This window comes from Gobio gobio (assembly GCF_949357685.1).
Source record: "Gobio gobio genome assembly, chromosome: 9".
In the NCBI taxonomy this organism is placed as follows: domain Eukaryota; kingdom Metazoa; phylum Chordata; class Actinopteri; order Cypriniformes; family Gobionidae; genus Gobio; species Gobio gobio.
In genome coordinates, this window is record NC_137115.1 from 43259184 (window position 1) to 43271350 (window position 12167).

General features: G+C 38.9%; 2 protein-coding genes across 3 annotated transcripts in view; one reads left to right on the plus strand and one right to left on the minus strand.

Annotated features, from left to right (window-relative positions):
* Window positions 1-251: 251 nt before the first annotated feature.
* Window positions 252-6495, plus strand: rab11a (RAB11a, member RAS oncogene family). 2 transcript variants are annotated; one of them, XR_013817231.1, is made up of 6 exons: window positions 291-455; window positions 2219-2414; window positions 2835-3028; window positions 3140-3220; window positions 3674-4011; window positions 4860-5988. XR_013817231.1 is itself a non-coding variant. In XM_079825739.1 (5 exons), exons 1-5 carry the CDS (start codon window positions 416-418, stop codon window positions 3808-3810), a joined length of 648 nt encoding a protein of 215 aa, XP_079681865.1. In that variant the 5' UTR covers window positions 252-415; the 3' UTR covers window positions 3811-6495. The 2 variants fall into 2 exon arrangements, 1 of the variants encoding a protein (XP_079681865.1); XM_079825739.1 differs by having other exon boundaries at window positions 252-455; window positions 3674-6495.
* Window positions 6496-7684: 1189 nt separating this feature from the next.
* Window positions 7685-12167, minus strand: part of megf11 (multiple EGF-like-domains 11) — a gene marked incomplete at its 5' end in the record, with an annotated part of 127869 nt that continues 123386 nt past the window's right edge. Inside the window, 3 exons of the mRNA XM_079826160.1 lie at window positions 7685-9052; window positions 10372-10581; window positions 11900-11959. Of these exons, the coding sequence (XP_079682286.1) occupies window positions 8877-9052; window positions 10372-10581; window positions 11900-11959 (446 nt within the window). The 3' untranslated portion in view covers window positions 7685-8876. The remainder of the gene's footprint in view (window positions 9053-10371; window positions 10582-11899; window positions 11960-12167) is intronic.

A 12167-nucleotide genomic window follows, 5' to 3' on the forward strand; every position in this document is an offset into this window, starting at 1 on the left:
TGTGATAATTAGGTTGCATTATCAGCCAGGCAATAACACTAGTGTACAGTAGAGAGAAGAGCATTTAACCTACATTAAATGCAATAATTACAGGATATTAAGGTATATATTATAAACAATATAGTTACGCATAATACACCATACATATTACATTCCAATGGTAAAGGCATATTTTTGTTAAAAACAAAACAAACAAAACAAACTTTGTAATAAGGCTTTTATTATGGCCGTTTGTAAAGGCCCTAACCCGGAACACTTCAGGAGATGCTCACTGGTTCGCCTGCTTGCTAACCCGTTAGCATGGCTACTGCCTAATCACAAATACACTGCAGTGCAGCAGCGGAGAGGACAGGGACGGGTCGGCTCCACTTTTGCTTCACATTCTTCCATTGTTTGCGCTTTTGTTTTAATCGAAATGGGGACGCGAGACGACGAATATGACTACTTGTTTAAAGGTTAGTACAGACTACATTTGTGTCGACAGTAACATGTTAAAGCGGCGCTGATGGTCGTGGTTATTGTTAGTTAGTGTGGTTTTATATCAAACACATAAAGGCCAGCTAACCGGCTAGCTCACTTCGAGCAGCCCAAAACAAACTCCTGCTCCTCGGCTGGAATAGTATCATTGTAGTCTTTATCGATTTGTGTGAAATATTACTCAGTTACGGCGCTCTCTGTCTATACAGCTGTTGGTTAATTTATCACACAAAGCACAGTTTACAGAGGATCGGACCACACCTTGAAGCGGCTAGCTGAAGTTAGCTGATACTGTCGCTGGAGGGGTTTAACGGAGCAGGCGGAAATGGGAAACGGCCTATATTCCTAAATGTTTTTCCAAGCCTGTACGACTGACTTCGGTGGAAGACAAAGGAGATATTTGGGACAACCACCGTTCAATTCCATTATATATTTTTCCATACAATGAAAGTGAACGGTGACTGAGGCTGTCATTCTGCCTTAATGTATCATTTTGTGTTCCACCGACATAAATACAGTCATCCTGTTTTGAAACACATTTTGGGTGAACGGCCCTTTAAAATAATTATTTGTGTCAGCTTATTGTTATGGTATTTTAAGGTATCAGGGTGATGCGGCCTCTCTTTGCGTGTCGTTGTTTTTTTCTTGAAAGCATGTAAAATGTATCTTTTTAGAATGAGTCCATGCTTTAGTCATCTTTGAAATGCATTGTTTTCCGTTTTGTGAGGTTTCGCTTCTGTCTGACATGCTGTCATTAAGAAATTGCTTGCTGACGTGAATCGTAGTGATCGTAAACAACTTCTCTAATCTAGTAGTTTAGTCATATTCTGTGTACGTCTTCAAATAAGTCTACGTTATCCACCAAGTTCATTGCCACACCAGAATGTTACCAAAAATGGTCATGTCTCCCACATTGTGACATTTGTTTTACTTATTTAAATGCACTTCACTTTTAGATTAGGTTGTGTGACATATGCGCTCAGTTTCCGAATGTGAAGAGGTTTGTTCCTATATTTTATTTTAGGCAGTCTTTAATTTATCACTCACACTCCTATTTAAAGGGCTAGTTCATGCAAAAATTAAAATGGTCATAATTTACTCACCCTCCTGCTTTTCCAAACCCATAAGACTTTCGTTCATCTTTGAAACACGAATGAAGATTGGGTGAGCTATGGTGTAACGATACACTCATGTCACTATTCGATACATATCACGATACTGAACTCAAAATATGATATTGCGATACTCCAAGACCAGGTAAACGTTGGTAAAAATGCTAAATTTGGTATTACATTGGGGGTGGAAATGAATAGGCTTGGACTTGGTGCTGGTAACCCAATGCACAGGACAATGGTGACACCAGAATAAAAATATTCACGATTCTGAAGCAGAAAATACTGAATTATTTTAGATGAATATGCTTGCACTCTGTCACTGAGTAGATAAAATAATGTTGGCCACTTTTTACTGGTAACCTACAACATTTGACATTATCAGGTCCCACAAATATTCCCCCATTTCATTATTATACATTATATTCAACATTATATATTGTAGTTTAATGTAGTACTGACACTAAAACTCTGTAAACTTGATTTTTCATTTTGGGTGAACTATACACAATAAAGATTGTCACTGTCCACGATACATATTGTTGCATTTTTCTATTGCGATATATTTTGACACCCTTAATGTTGATATAATGTTGGATTTAAAACCATGATGTTTTTTTGTTTGAAAGTGGTCCTGATTGGAGACTCTGGTGTGGGGAAGAGTAACCTGCTGTCTCGTTTTACCCGCAATGAATTCAACCTTGAGAGCAAAAGCACTATCGGAGTGGAGTTCGCTACACGTAGCATTCAGGTGGATGGGAAGACAGTGAAGGCTCAGATTTGGGACACAGCCGGACAGGAACGCTACCGAGCAATCACTTCAGCGTAAGGATCACATTTCAAATGTTTTTCCTTATAAAACAGATACTAATTGACATTTTTTTCAAAGTTTAGGTATTTGGTGATTTTAGTTTGATAAAGCCTAAAAGCTTGTTCACACCAAGGGGTATAAACTTTTAAAGATCTTAGGGAAGTCCACACCACAGATAAAGCAATAACACAGACAAACGATACTGTTGAAATCACTTTCAGAACAATTTTTAAAGAACGAGCCAATTAGAATCCACCTGACTTTTATAGAGTTCCAGTATTTATAGCGGCAGTCAAAAATGCAAGGTGAAGCAAGTTTCTATATGCTGATAACTATTATGAAGACAAATGGATTGAATCATTAACATTAGAGTTTCGCTTTCATGTTTAAGTGTACTCATTGTGCACTCTCTTCAATTTGTTCCCTGTGTCCAGGTATTACCGGGGAGCTGTAGGGGCCCTCCTAGTGTATGACATCGCCAAGCACCTGACATATGAGAATGTGGAGCGTTGGCTTAAGGAGCTCCGAGACCATGCAGACAGCAACATCGTCATCATGCTCGTGGGTAATAAAAGTGACTTGCGTCACCTCCGGGCCGTGCCCACCGACGAAGCACGTGCATTTGCAGGTAAAGACTTAGACAATAAAGACTTAGAAGTGGACTTTTAACTCCTGATGCATTACAGGAAATGTGTACAGTTAACTGTTACCATAAACGTGTTGTTTCCCATGTTTCCAGAGAAAAACGGTCTGTCCTTCCTAGAGACATCAGCTTTGGATTCCACCAATGTAGAGACGGCTTTTCAGACCATCCTGACTGGTGAGTGTGCGTTTCAGCATATGCAGCTGACACTTACCATCGTGCATTTTCGTAAAAGGTGGAAAAATGCACGAATAAAGAAATGCACATTAAACAGGCTCGTTTGTTTTGTCTAAAAGGAAAAAAAAAAGAAAGATTGTAAATGATTGGCTGGAGGCCATATCCTTATGAATGACTCATCAAAAGCCCTGACTTGGTCGGGTAGGTTTCTCTAGCCTGACGTGACTGCAATAGAGAGTTCCCGTCGTCTTTTGCTCCTCTGTTTGGCTCCTGGCATCTGCAGAGGGAGAACAAATAATAAATTTTTCAAAGCCATCGCAGTCCGTTGCAATGCCGCGATTGTGTTTGCCCTGACATCCAGTAATAACTCTAGGGTTTATAGGCCACACAAAGTCTGTATTCATTGTCACTGTGTACATTGTCTTAGCATCGATATCTTTTTCTGTCCTGTAGAAATCTATCGGATCGTATCCCAAAAGCAGATGTCTGACCGCCGAGACAATGACATGTCACCTAGCAACAATGTGGTGTCCATCCAGGTGCAACCTACTGAGAATAAACCAAAGATGCAGTGCTGCCAGAGCATCTAGCGGCCCCCGTACCATAACCCCCAACCACCCACCTGCAACACCCCTCCCCCCTCCCTCCTTCAAGACTGCTTTGGGTCTGAGATGCAGCTGCACAACTAGGCTTGAGCACAGAGGCTGGTTCCAAAGCTGGAATCTCAAAGGGTCACCACCTGCAGTCTGGACTAAGCTTGTTTTTTTTTTCTTCCCCTCCTTCCTGCCATGGTAGGCTTTTATATTGCAGAATTTTAATAATCATTTGTGCCGATCTTCACTGAAATGTCTTAATATATAATTTCATTCGCAAACGTGTGAGGTTCGCTCATGTATGTCTTTAGTAGCAGCCCCCTCGTCACTGTCGTGTCTGGGGTGGAGGGGAGAAACGTGCAGTATTGGAGGTTTTGCTATATTTAATGTTGTGATTGTAGAGAGATGATGTACCTGATAGATGTTAGATGATGATTAGGGCCCAAAGACCACAGTCTTCACCTTTCAGCCATCTTCCAAGTGCGGTTTTCATTGCATGTACAACTCCCTTCATGCATTCGGCACGGGGCGGCATCGCATCGCATCGCGTTCTTGATTTTTCCCCCATCGGGCCAATGGAAGAGGCCTCAAGGCACATAGCTACTGCGCTGTTTTCTCGTCGCCATCACGTGCTTCATTTGCATCGAGGTAGAATAGTGGTTTTAGTGCCTTTTTGGATGGACCGTTACACACGGACGCTTTCATGCATGTGCTTAAAACGCAACACAGCCGTCCGTGCCAGTGCGGCGAGGCCTTCATCACACGCTAGAATCACGCTGTAATGTAGTCCTTTTCTTTTTGTGTTACCAGCCCTTTCAGTTGTTGTCTTGGTATAGCAAAAGTTCAATTTGTAATAAACAAGAATTGATGTCATATAATGCAGAAAGATTATTTCCTCAAGAGGGGGGACAGTACTACCAAACGGGCACACGTTCTCTTTGAAACACTACCACAAACCTAGTCAGTATGAAACGAGGGAATAGACTTCCCCTCTAAACGTAACGTTATCTTCTCGTCACAACCTCAAACCCATTGTACTTTTGCAGGTCACGCTCTGTCGTTAAAGTCGGGACAGGAAAACCACGCAGCGGTGAACGGGATCACATGAGAGCACTCTAGGGAATAGACTGGATACTTTCTCTTTTCTTTTTTATTGCACTGAATGTAAAATATCTCCCGCCACTACAGTTAATGATCTTAAGACCTGTAACTTGTATTTATTCTGTGGTAGTCACTTGAATCGAGTTGTTAGCCTTTAATCTTCGTGGCGAAGCGATGGGACTCTTAAGCGTTAAGACACAGTGTGATAATTTATGAATGTATTATGTGTTTTAGCCTACGAAAAAAAGTCTTTGTCCTGATTCCAGCAGATGAGGAAACTACCACAAGCTGTGATGCTCGTCTTCGCTTAATGGCTGTCTAATAAAATTTACTCAGTGTGACAAAATATCAGTAAAGACTGAACTAATAATGCATGTTATATAACGGTCGCCGCGGGTGACCTCGGTGTGGAAGAATACTGTAGACCTCAGCAGTGGTTTATTTTTCTGGAAATTTGACTTTATCAATCCCTTTGGCTTTAATTATTACCCTAGCACTAGGTAAAACAACGTAGTTTGCTAAGATCATTCCCAACAGTATCAGAACACATTCCAGGTGGAATTGAAGGCCCTTAAAGGCTGCAATGTAATTACTGAATCAGACTGAACCGACATTACTGCATGCAAGTCATTTGACTGTTTTTAGTGAGTCTCCTAGATCTTCTAAGCAGCACATACAATACTTATCGCCATCAAAAGGAAAAGACCTGGTGATTATACAAGCGTCAGGGTCCGTTTCTGTTCTTTTAGGACCCTGACTCTGATTGTATGACTGTTCTCTTGAGGCAGGGGTCTCTGGTGCTAACAGGGGCCAGTGCCAATGATGTGAGGGTACAGATGGCACAACTATGACCTGCCCATGCACTGCACACAGCTGGTGTGTCCTAGCAAGATTACCCAGATATTACTTTTCTGACTGTCGGATCTTTCACGTATTGCCTCGAGAACCTTATTTTCTTTTTGTTTCTTTTGTCTGCACTGTACTGTGATTTTATTTTGTATTGTTATGATTATTCTATTACTCTGTCCACTGTAATTCCAATTTAAAAGAGCAAATAAAATATGTAGTTAATTCAAAGCTTTTCTGTTACTTATAAATTCTTTAACCTTTGAGTTGTCATGTGACGGTGACTGGCTCACCCTCAAGTTGTTCCAAACCTGTATGAGTTTCTGTCTTATGTTGAACACAAAAGATGTTGGTAACCAGACAGTTGCCATTGATTCCATAGTAGCGGGAAAAAAAGTTATCAACATTCTTTAAAATACCTCCTTTTGTGTTCAACAGAAGAAAGAAAATCATACAGCTTTGGAACGACTTGAGGGTGAGGAAATGACAATTTTCATTTTTGGGTGAACATTAACCACTGCTGATATGACCTGTTACTTTATTCCTTATTTTTCAACATGATATTTATTTCAGTTCCGTAAGCATGACCACCGTCCTAATTCCTAAAGTTAGTAAAAGTGGTACGTTTATTTAAAAGGGAGCAGTTATACGTGACAGATAATGTTCAGTACAGACGCACCAAAGTATTATTTTTCACTGTAAATGAACGATATCAAAAACCTACACCGTTTTGTCAAAATAAAATAAAATAAAACACTAAATGAATCTAGCATCACACTATGATGTACAATATATATATATAAAAAACGATTCATTTAGACATTTGCTAAAGAATACATTAAACAATTTTAAACTATTAACGTTTTTTAAAGTTTAAAGGGTTAGTTCACCCAAAAATGAAAATAATGTCATTTATTACTCACCCTCATACCGTTCCACACACATAAGGCCTTTGTTCATCTTCGGAACACAAATTAAGATATTTTTGTTGAGTGAGGCCTGCATAGCCAGCAATTTCCTCTCTCAAGATCCATTTATGTACTAAAAACATATTTAAATCAGTTCATGCGAGTACAGTAGTTCAATGTTAATATTAAAAAGCGACGATAATATTTTTCGTGCTCCAAAAGAAAACCCCTAAATAACGACTTGTATAGTGATAGCCGATTTCAAAACAATGCTTCATGAAGCTTCGGAGCGTATGAATCAGCGGTTCAGAGCGCCAAAGTCACTTGATTTCAGCAGTTTGGCGGTTTGACACGCGATCAGAATCATGATTCAACACGCTGATTCACAACGCTTCGAAGCTTCATGATGCAGTGTTTTGAAATTGGTTATCACTATAGAAGTCGCTATTTCGTCGCTTTATAATATTAATATGGAAACACTGTACTCGCATGAACTAATTTAAATATGTTTTTAGTACATTAATCGATCTTGAGAGACCAACGGATTTCAACAAAAATATTTTAATTTGTGTTCCGAAGATGAACGGAGGTCTTACGGCATGAGGGTGAGTAATAAATTACATTATTATCATTTTTGGGTGAACTAACCCTTTAACTTAAGGTAATAGCAATGCAAAAATGTCTTGAGAGAGTCAATTATACAGTTTAGTGGTTATTATACAAAAATATGTGACTGCCGTACAACGGGATTAATCAATTAAAAAATTAGGACTTTATGTAAAGCATCAATTAAACAGTAGAACATTAAATAAATTGGGCGATTCATAAAAGTGCATGAGGAACCACTGCTGAGCTGTAGAGCTGATCGGATTGATGAAATGCTTCTTCCTTTTATTTAATTTATGAATGATTGTCACTATGTTATTGCTATTCTGATGTTACGCAGCCACTTTAGAACAAAACTCAAATCAAAGCTGCAAAGCTGTACTCATCAAACAAACTGAAACACAAGGAATGGGACACGTCTCCAAATCTATTTATACTGTTTAACACGTATGAGGTCTCGTCCTGTCTATTTTGACATAAGAGCTAACATATAATGTCGACTTTATATATTAATACTGTGCACGAATAGCACAAGCACATGAAAAGAATCGGTCACTATGGGTATCATTTGTTCATGCTACTTTTTTCCCCTTTTAAATATGTTTAACTTTTACTCTAGAAAGAAAAACATCACTTGCACATAAATAAACATCATAAATACATAACCACAAAATAAAAACCTTTCAAGGCCTGCTAACAGATGTTTGAAAAATGTAAACATACAAAGAAGAGAAACGAAACGTGATAGCTTTGAAAAGTGTTACACAACTTAATCCCAATTCATAAGACACACACACACACACACCCTATTAACTGATAGCAACAGTCATAAACGTCTATGTACAATAGAAAGCACCAGGTTACACAAATGAGCAGTGTAGTACAGTTTCACAGAGCTCATGTTGACCCCAGGCTCTCCTCATACACCTTTATAAATATTTCTGAGTGGTAGAATGTATAAAGTCCTGGTCGGTACTCCCTCGTCTCATAATGGTAACCGTCTTTATACAATAAGAATATTTCTTATTTTAAACCATGCTTTTGTCTCTAAGGTCCAGACTAAACGCTCAGGGGTGAAAAAAGAGGACTGCCCTCCTCACGGTCACCCCGGCTGCCAACTCCAAATTAAAAGTTCTGGATCATTGAGTCACATTGATTATCTGTTCCAGTGTGCGGAGTTCTAGTCTTTAAGAATCAACATAGTGAGTATGTTCCCATGAAAACCTCTCAAATACTTCTTTATTCCCTCCAAATGTCTTTTTATAGACCTGTAAGCAAAGAATGCTTTTCTACCCTTGTATTTCCTGATTTTATATGCACGGCTTGCTATAAAACGCCTCTGAGAGGGGTGATGAATAATCGCTGGTGTCCAAATCTGGAGCTCTTGTTCTGGTAGTCCATTTCCCACAATCCTCCTTCACTCGACGGAAAGAGGAATACGGACTCCACCTGTGTCTTGTCCAGGGTAATCTACTCATGCATCTGTCCTTGAATGTGTATGTGTGAAGAGAGATAAGAAGAGAGAGAGAGGTTGAGATGGTAAAAAAACGAGGTCTCGGAGCTGCCAGTCTTGCGCCCGTGTTTTCGGGGCAGGACTGGGCTCTACAGCAGGGAGCTCGGGGGGCTCTCTGGAGGGGGCGGGGTGTGTGTGGGGCTGTGGCGCATGGGCAAGATGTCGTAGTGGCTGGGAATGTGGCTGTTCCGCGGGAGGTCGTAAGGACTCTGGGAGAATCCGGTCGCCAGGCCGTTGGGTCCCTGAAGAACACTCACTGTCGGTTCTGAGAAGGAAAAGTGGATAGAGAGGTGAGCGGCTCAACTTCTGAAACTCTCTGAATCTTTAACACACAGCTCTCTATGTGATATACATTACGTTCTAAATATTTAATATGATTCCCATGAGATATTTTAGAATCATTTGGGGAAAATAACGGGATATTGCCATATGACAACGTTGTACTTCAGTGAAAAATGAATCCTTTAAATGTATTAATTGATACATAATACAGTCAAACATTTTAACACTAAAATTGACCGAATTATCATTTACACTGTAATATTTGGTCTCACTCACTAATAATGGCTCAGAACATGAAGCATAAATTACAACTGTTACTTATGCATAAACACAAATATATTATAAACCTTACAAAATAAATAATTGATATGATAATATATTATATACCACCCATACATACATACGTGTGTGTGTGTGTGTGTGTGTGTGTGTGTGTGTGTGTGTGTGTGTGTGTGTGGGCATGTTTTTGTGAAATATCAGGACACAAATGTGTATAATGACATGGGTATGACACAGGTATTACAAAAAGAGGGTGAAATATGAGGACGTTCCCCATGTCCTCACTTTTCAAAATGCTTATAAATCATACAGAACAAGTTTTTTTTCACAGAAAGTGAACTGCACAGTCTCCTGTGAGGGCTAGGTTTAGGGGCAGGGGCAGTGTAAGGGGATAGAAAATACGGTTTGTACGGTATAAAAACCATTACGCCAATGGAATGTCCTCACATTTCACAAAAACAAACGTGTGTGTGTGTATGTATGTATGTATGTATGTATGTATATATATATATATATATATATATATATATATATATATATATATATATATATATATATATATATATACACATACATACATACATACATACATACATACATACATACATACATACATACACACATACACACATACACACATACACACACACGCATATACATATGTGAATAATGACATATTATTCACATATTATGAATAAATAAGCCTTTTGTTCTGAGTTAAGCAGTTGTAACTTGTTTTTATTTATAAATGACATATGGCAACATTCATATTTTCTGTAAAACTATTCTATTAATTATCTATGAGCAAAAATGAGCAACCCCCGAATGTGGATTTCCAATAGAAATTACAAAGCAATTAGTTTTTCTCATTTGTGAGAAAGTGATGGAAAATGTAGTTTCCATACCATGCTAACATCATACTAACAACATATACTAACAACCCTGGTGCTTAGAGAGAGAATAATGAGGAACCTGCGGAGCTTATATAAGTAGCGAGTACTCATTTGCTTTCATCAGACTCACCCACGTCATAGACGTTCCTGCTGGCAGTGGTCAGGGTTGTGCTAGTGCTGGAGCAGAAGGTCAGGTCTCTGTGCGCTGGAGACTTCATCTCCACGTAGCTGCTTTCAGTGTGCTTGCAGGCCAGGCTGGGCGGATCTCGGATGGTGGCATACGGGTTCTCACTATTTAGGGAGCACGAGCTGGAGCTGCACATGGAGGCCTTTATGTAATCTACACACATTACAGAAGAGATATTACTCACATATCCATTTTATTGCAATCACCACATCATCCTCTGGGAGAGAAAAATGTAATAAATGTTATTATATATACAAAGAATTATAGGAAAATTAAGTTGCGTTCAAGACAATCTCTCGCCAAAAGATGTAAAATAAGCACTTTTCCATGATGTACTGTTTAGAAACAGCATCCCAGGGTGGATTTTTCCAGTGAAATCCTGTTAGACTGCGCTGGAAAATCTTGTTACAGCAGTTAACATATAATGTCGCTGAAGAAGAGTTTGTGTAGAGAGTAAAAGATAGACGTGGCTGTATTACTTATGTACATCATCCAGAAATATAGAGGAAGAGATTAAGTTGTGTACTGTAAAATGAAGGAAGTGATGACACAACAGACTATTTATAAATCTGTTACACAATTTAAAGAGTAATGCATTTGCGAATGAGGCACAGTATGATCACTATATTACTGACTTGTCATTCTTAATTTTAAAAAATCGAAGTGAACGCATGGTCCTTGTTAAGGGACCACCACAAAAATGGAAAAGGACATCTTCTCAATGTCAAGGAAGGATCCTCGGAAGCCAGAATTCCGAGGATGCTACGTCATCGACAGCCGTCGAAGGGCTGTTCCAATGTCAAGGATCCTCGGAATTTCAACCAAGGTCTGAGTCCTTCGTTCGAAAAATATGCCATATACAGGAAAGGATGCATACGAGTAGACTTCGCGCACTTAGCGCTCTCAAATCACCCACAATCCTATGCGCGCAGCTTTGCCATCTTGTTCAAAAAATACAAAATATCGGACGTTGGCGGAGTCGGAGCGTTAACGGGGCAATATGCTTTCAAGTGTAACGTTACCAAACATTTGTTATAACCGTAGTAAATATAAGTAAAGTTTAACTTTTGGTGACAGTTGGTGGTGGTTGAGGAGATTCCCCCCTTCTATGTAAAAGCGCTTTGAGTTAGTGCCTAGAAAAGCGCTATATAAATGTAATTAATTATTATTATTATTATTATTATTAACTTTTAAATGCCAGTACAAATTACAACCGTATTGATATTATACAAATGACGTTATTGATGGCTAACGGACCTTTTCACTGACGTAATGAGGCTGACGCGCACTTGCAAGCCTGTTCCATTTACATGTTCTCCGAATGCTAAAGAGGAGCCTCGCCTAGCCTCTGAAGGAAGTGACTTGGAAGGATTAGTCCTACAGAGGAAGGATCCTTGACATTGAGAAACACCTCTTGTGTATAGTTTGGTGCCCATTTATAACATGAGCAAATGTCCAACATAGTCATTACCTTTGGCCATTCGGGTGGTTTTGTTGTCCCTCAGTGTAAGTGTGTCTCCTCTTGATACTCCTAATGAGGCACATGAACACATTTTCAGTAATTCATAACTCAGAAACAGTATAAATAGATGATAATAAATGGTATATATATATATATATATATATATATATATATATATATATATATATATATATATATATATATATATATATATATATATATATATATATATATATATATATATATGATGGCCAAAATCATTAGAACACCTGACAGA

What these genes read in the sequence shown, in the direction of transcription:
- rab11a (XM_079825739.1), top strand. Translation starts at nt 416, where the DNA reads ATGGGGACGCGAGACGACGAATATGACTACTTGTTTAAAG. An exon ending in CGAAGCACGTGCATTTGCAG is followed by an intron (nt 3,029 to 3,139) that starts GTAAAGACTTAG and finishes CCATGTTTCCAG; the next exon opens with AGAAAAACGGTCTGTCCTTC. An exon ending in TTTTCAGACCATCCTGACTG is followed by an intron (nt 3,221 to 3,673) that starts GTGAGTGTGCGT and finishes TCTGTCCTGTAG; the next exon opens with AAATCTATCGGATCGTATCC.